The sequence below is a fragment of the Perca flavescens genome, chromosome 21, assembly GCF_004354835.1.
Source record: "Perca flavescens isolate YP-PL-M2 chromosome 21, PFLA_1.0, whole genome shotgun sequence".
NCBI lineage: Eukaryota > Metazoa > Chordata > Actinopteri > Perciformes > Percidae > Perca > Perca flavescens.
In genome coordinates this window covers 271,069-277,815 of record NC_041351.1, presented here as the reverse complement: position 1 = coordinate 277,815, position 6,747 = coordinate 271,069, and the positions used below count along the sequence as shown (strand labels likewise).

Here is a 6,747-nt window from a genome sequence, read left to right as displayed (position 1 = left end):
TCCTCATCCCTCCATCATCTCTCCTCCTCTCTTTGGGGAAAAGAAAAAAGACATTTTTGCTCGCGCTCGATTCGCCGTCCGCCCGGACTCTCCTCTCTCCGTCTTCCTCTCCTTCTCTCTGAGGATTTTATTCCTCTGTTTTCTCCTCCTCCTACTTCCCGTTTCGCCGGCTTTCAATATGACGGCAAAATCATTTTTTTAAACTCCTGTAGAGAAAAGGAAATCGTTCTTTCAGAATAAAAAGTAAATTAAAGTAAAAAAAAAAGAGAGAGTGTAAAGTTTCCCCAGGTCTTTCCGTGTTTCCGTGCGCGGCGCTGATTTCCTGCTGGACGGTCCCTGATCCCCGAGCTGCCTGCGTTGCCCTGGCGGAGATGTTCGGGATCCAGGACGCCGTTCCCCGCGGCGTTACGGCCGGCATGAAGGAGGAGCCGCTGGCCGTGCGCTCCTGGATGCACTCGGCCGGCGTGGTGGACGCCAACACGGCCGCTCAGAGGTAAACTCTCCGCCCCAGAGGGATTCTGGGAGCTGTAGTCCCCACGGACCCACAGCCGCTCAGATGGCTTTAGAGTCCTCACAGAGAGACGGCAAGATTCAGACGTCTGTCAGGGTGGAGAGAGTGTTAGAGAGGGTTAGAGACTTCTGTTTCTGGTTATTGGGGTTTCAGGACATTTTATTACAAAGATGATCTGAGAGGGATTTTATTAGGAAGGTTTTCTTCAGTCAGAAAAATATTTTGACTCATTTTATCAGAAAGATTCTTTAAATCCCACGAATCTGAAGAGTCGAGTAGTATTTAAACTTTGACTTTTATTAAAAGGAAATCACATCACTCATCACAAAATGAAAGCTGTAATATTCCTTATTTCTTCTAATATGAATGTTTCCTGAGTTTGATTCTTCAGTCTGAATCATATTTCTCAGGGTTTATACTTTGGGATTCTCTCGGCGCTGAAGGTCAAAAGTAAAAATCAGCGATCTTCTTCTCAAATGCCTGCAGGGTTTTTATTCAACTCTCCTTCACATTTCCCTCATATTTTGCAGATAATATATTTTGCAGATTGTATATTTTGCAGATTATACATTTTGCAGATTATACATTTTGCAGATTATACATTTTGCAGATTGTATATTTTGCAGATTATACATTTAGCAGATTATATATTTTACTTATATATTTAGCAGATTATATATTTTATCTTTTACATTTTGCAGATTATATATTTTACTTATTAAATATTTTGCAGATTATGTATTTTTGTGAGTAAATAAAGAGAAAGAAGAATGAAATGTTTGTAAGAAGAAACATCTGATTTATTAAGTAAGAGGAACCAGAAACAGAAACATTTCTGAAACAACGATATCTGTATTTAAACATGAATATAATATAATTATATGTCCAGGTTAGAAGAGAATATAAATGCTTTAGTAATCTCTGTAACACACATACTGTACCTGCAGGTTTATTGGAGCAGATTTCAGAGGAAAGAAAGGAATAAAAATCATTTAGTTTCTGTAGAAACGGAAACATTTATGATTTATAATCTGTGTTTTTATACCTTTACAACTATCTCAGTATTTAAACATGAATATTATATAATTATATGTCCGGGTTAGAGGAGAATGAATGTCTTAATGAAATGTGTCGGCAGGTCTTTGACGGTCTGAAGAAACCTGATGATTAATGCAGGAATGTTAAATCAATATTTGAAATATAGTTTGATAGTTTAATTAATTTATAAGATAAATAAGAAAATGTACATTTCAGTTAGAAAACAATAGCTAAATCCTCAGCAAACTAATCTTCCTGAATTATTATAAATGATTCAAATAAATATTTCATGTTCAGAAAGAAGGAAAAAGTTAAAAATACTTTTAGATATTATATCCCCTTTTTCTGTTGGTACTTTAATTAAATATTAAACAATTTAATTCTTCACTTATTTATACATGTATACACTCACGCATGCACGCACACGCACACATACGCACGCACGCACACACACGCATGCACGCACATACATACACACACGCGCACACACACATACACGCACACACACACATTAACCCGCATACGCACGCACACATAATAATTACTTTGATTTAACTAAATAGTAACTAATAAAGGTAGTTCGTGATAATAATAATATAATTTTTAAATCTCTTTAAAGCAAAACTAATTTCAAAGATCTTCAAATGAAAAACAGAAAATAGAAAAAATAAAAAATTATTAATATTATAATATATTAATTAGTGATTTTTTTATTATATTAACATAAAGTTATGGCATGTTGACATTTTAAACGAACGTAAGACTGTTTTTATTCAGATGAATGGTAAAATAAAATCTGCTCTCATCAGAACTTCTGTAATATTTACAGTTTTTACATTTTGTTAAATGTAGAAAGAAAGAGAAGGAAGCTGGGAGGGTTTCAGGATAATCCTAAATAATATAATAATATAATAATATCCTGATGTTTACCTTCATGAAAATGATCTGCAGCAGTTTCTGATGATTATGAATGTTTTCTATTAGAAACATCTTTCACATTTAAATGTAGATTTAAGATGCTCAACAGTTTTTATCAAACATTAAAAGCAGATTATTGTTAAAAGATTTATTGCCCGTTAGTACTTATGTGGAATTTGCCGTGCATATATAAACAAAAATAAACATATTGAACATTAATATGAAGTAAACATTAAATACAGAAAGAAATGCATACAGAATATGTGTTTAACACCAGAGAACAGAGAAGTATGTGCATGTGTAAATGATTCCTAACGTGATTTAAATGTTCTCTGAGAAGATCGGTTTGATATTTTAAATGTGTGTAAAATAGTTTTTAATAGCGATTATAAGAGGTTTGTTTGGTCATGTGTGTTTATGACTACAGATGTTCATCTCTTTGTGTTTCTGACCAACGTCAAATTATAAAATAGTTTCTCAAGATTTAAGTGTTCTGGAAGCCGCGTCGGATTTATTACCATGAATCAACTCTGCTGCAGATCATTTTATGATTTCACACGTTTAATATTCTGTCTGTCTCTCTAACCTGTCTGTCTATCCCTCTCTAACCTGTCTGTCTCTCTCTCTAACCTGTCTGTCTGTTGCTCTATAACCTGTCTCTCTCTAACCTTTCTGTCTCTCTAACCTGTCTGTCCCTCTCTAACTTGTCTTCTCTCTCTCTAACCTGTCTGTCCCTCTCTAACTTGTCTTCTCTCTCTCTAACCTGTCTCTCTCTCTAATCTGTGTGTGTCTCTCTGTCTAACCTGTGTGTCTGTCTCTCTCTAACCTGTCTGTCTCTCTCTGACCTGTCTGCCTCTCAGCGGGGTGGGGTTAGCGCGAGCTCACTTTGAGAAGCAGCCTCCGTCTAATCTGAGGAAGTCCAACTTCTTCCACTTTGTGTTGGCGCTGTACGACCGGCAGGGCCAGCCGGTGGAGATTGAACGCACGGTCTACGTAGACTTCGTGGAGAAAGAGAAGGTGAGGGAAACAAACACACCTCATGCCCACCACAACACACAGAAGAGACGCTGTGAGGGAGACGCTGACTATACAAATCCAAGACACCCATGTCTAAAGGACCGGACACACAACGGAGATCATCGGCCAAACATCACGTTTAATGTTCCCTCTAAAAAAAAAACAGAGGTTCCAACGATTGGAATAGATTTATTACATATATTATATATATATATATGTTAGGGCTGTCAAACGATAAACATTTTTTAAATGCGATTAATCGCTGAATTTCTATAGTTAATCGTGATTAATCGCATATTTTATCACATGAAAAAAATTCTATTATTTTGCATTTCAGAACTGTTACCACTGTATCTTGATTGGGAATCAAAGGAATGCAAACTTGACTTTAAGATTTGTATTTGTTTATTATTTATTTAATGTAAACAAAAGAAAAGTGTGTGAATCTGTCATTATTGCACAATTCCTCCAAGTACCTAACTAAAATACTAAAAGTCCCTATCCTTACCAGAGTCAATATAGTGTGCAGTAACTCCTAAATAAATCTGATTACTCACTGACGTCCAGTGATCACCGGTTCATGAGACAGTGTTTGCACTCTGCAGCACTTCCAGTGTGGCTGCTTTCTCCGTGGAGTTCAGGCTGGGTGTGGGTGGGGCTGCTGTCCCCCTCGACGGCAATGAGACGGGTCAGAACATGCCAACTGTAGTACTTCTTTAAGACCCGAGTCCTCTACGATGCTGACAGGTCTGCAGTTAGTTGCCACCCATTTTGCAAGAGCTGTAGTAATTTTTGGGGATTTGGTTTCATCCACAGGTCGGCAAGTAGCACTTGTAGCACTCTCCAAAATGCTGCTTAGCCTAAGTGGGTAGCATCAACCTGAGTCACGTTAATTAGCTCGTAGCTGGTAGCTCGTAGCTGGTAACTCGTAGCTGGTAGCTCAAGCTTAACGTGTTTCGGTGATATTTTAATTTGGCTTTACAGAATGTGCATACAGCTTTCGACTTGTTGTCCGGGAGTTTTGGAAAATGAAAAGCGCCATTCAGAACTGTGTTGCTGCTGTCCTTCTCCATTATGCCTGTAGCCTGCAGCTGCAGGATGTGTTATGAGGAAGTATGGCAAAGGGTCAAAATAGTAGCCTGTTAGGCACGACGTGAAGCCGAGTGAAGTGTAAAATAAATTAATAAATGCCGGCATGCGATTAATGCGATTAAAAAAAATTACGCGTTATGCTCGGCCCTTAATCGCATCGTGATGAACGCATTAATGCTGACAGCCCTAAAAAAGTAGCTAGGTGTGGTTTGGGTGTAACGTGAAACCGGGTGGCGATGTTGCTGCGGCCTCTCGGGCGCATCTCCTCATGTCTGGAGAGGATTGCTGCAGTCATGGAGCGTGGGCCTCCAAACGCACCACCTGCCCCTTCCTCCTCCCCCCACTCCATCTCCATCCACCCGCTCCACCAGGAGAGCATCGCACATTACTCCCGGACCAGATCCCGCCAGAGTGTCCAATCCCGCCGTAGTTCAACATCACGTCTCCTTAAGTCCTCTAATATTTCCTCATTTATGTCATCAACACATCCATGATTCATGGAATTGTGTGTAAAACACAACAAGCCACAAAGAATGCTGCGACGTTTTGAGGACTGTACTGTAAAGTGCCTCCTCATCTATCCAAACACCTGAAGCGCATTTTCAGTAATATTTTTCTTTGTAATTATGTATGGTTTGCAAAAATGGGAACTGCTGCGTCCCTACAGATGAGAGAAGCAAAGTCTATGCACATTGTGCACACGCTACATTATGGCCAAGCAAGCGCCCCTAAAATAGCATCTGAATAACGCGCTACTGACTTTAGACTAGCGCCACTGACTTTAGACTAGCGCCACTGACTTTAGACTAGCTCCACTGACTTTAGACTAGCGCCACTGACTTTAGACTAGCGCCACTGACTTTAGACTAGCACCACTGACTTTAGACTAGCACCACTGACTTTAGACTAGCACCACTGACTTTAGACTAGCTCCACTGACTTTAGACTAGCACCACTGACTTTAGACTAGCACCACTGACTTTAGACTAGCACCACTGACTTTAGACTAGGTTTTTCCTGGTCAGTGGCGGAATTGTTTTCTGAAACTGCAAAATAGCACCAGGGAACGTTTGCGCCTGAACACGCCTCCTCTTTTCGCTGAACCGCCCCCAGGAGCGGAAATACATTCCCTAATTCACCGACGTGCATCTGTGGAGGGAAAAGTCCACTGTGCGTCAGGTGCAAAATAGGAATGATACATGCGTCGGTGTACAAAAGCAATTGCGCTGAGTGCAAGATAGGGCCCTAACACTGCAATTCACATCAGAAATTAAACTAACTCAGGTGTTAGAAATCAAACGCAGCGTCAGTTTCAGTTTGTTTTATGACATAAATGTTTCATCTTCTGTGTTCAGGAGCCGAGTGGAGAGAAAACGAACAACGGGATTCACTACAAACTGCAGCTGCTCTACAGTAACGGTGAGAACACTGCACTGTTACGCTGACAATGTATTGGTATTCACATGTAACTATGACAATGGGTTTGTGTTCACATGTTATGCTGATGATGTGTTTGTGTTCATACATTATGCTGACGATGTGTTTGTGTTCACATGTTATGCTGATGATGTTTTTGTGTTCACATGTTATGCTGATGATGTTTTTGTGTTCACATGTTATGCTGATGATGTTTTTGTGGGTCCAGGAGTCAGAACGGAGCAGGATCTCTACGTCCGGCTCATTGACTCCATGACCAAACAGGTAAGGAACTGATTACTGAATATTTATTATCCTAATGACAGGATTATTATATACATTTTAACTTTTATCAACTTAATTATGTTGGTTGAACACACATTTTAAAATTTAGAAGGTCTTATTAGGATATTTAAAGTGACACTAACTTAATTAATAATGGAAGTACACTCAAGAACTGTACAACATACCTCTCAGTCTGTCTAAAGAATCAACAGCATACCTCTGTCTGTCTAAAGACCTGAAGCTCGCAGAGAAGGTTGATATTTTAAAATACTTTTTAGTCTTTTATTAAACAACTTATTGTGAATGAAGCACTTTGTGCTAAATCTGGATGTATGAAAAGTAATATAAATAAAATCTGATTGACTGATATAGAACATAGGTTGAGTCGATTTTAGAAGTTGCAAAACATTTATACATTTAAACATTTTATGACTGTACATATCTTGATCAGGAACCCGTCATATATTAAT

At 38.9% G+C, this 6,747-nt stretch overlaps 1 protein-coding gene across 5 annotated transcripts in view; it reads left to right on the top strand.

Annotated features, from left to right (window-relative positions):
- The first annotated feature begins 371 nt into the window (after nucleotides 1–371).
- Nucleotides 372–6,747, top strand: part of ebf3a (EBF transcription factor 3a) — a 59,909-nt gene continuing 53,533 nt past the window's right edge. For all 5 annotated transcript variants that reach the window (XM_028568005.1, XM_028568002.1, XM_028568006.1 and 2 more), the window contains exons 1-4: nucleotides 372–493; nucleotides 3,328–3,484; nucleotides 5,932–5,995; nucleotides 6,222–6,277. In XM_028568005.1, coding sequence (XP_028423806.1) covers nucleotides 372–493; nucleotides 3,328–3,484; nucleotides 5,932–5,995; nucleotides 6,222–6,277 — 399 coding nt within the window. The remainder of the gene's footprint in view (nucleotides 494–3,327; nucleotides 3,485–5,931; nucleotides 5,996–6,221; nucleotides 6,278–6,747) is intronic.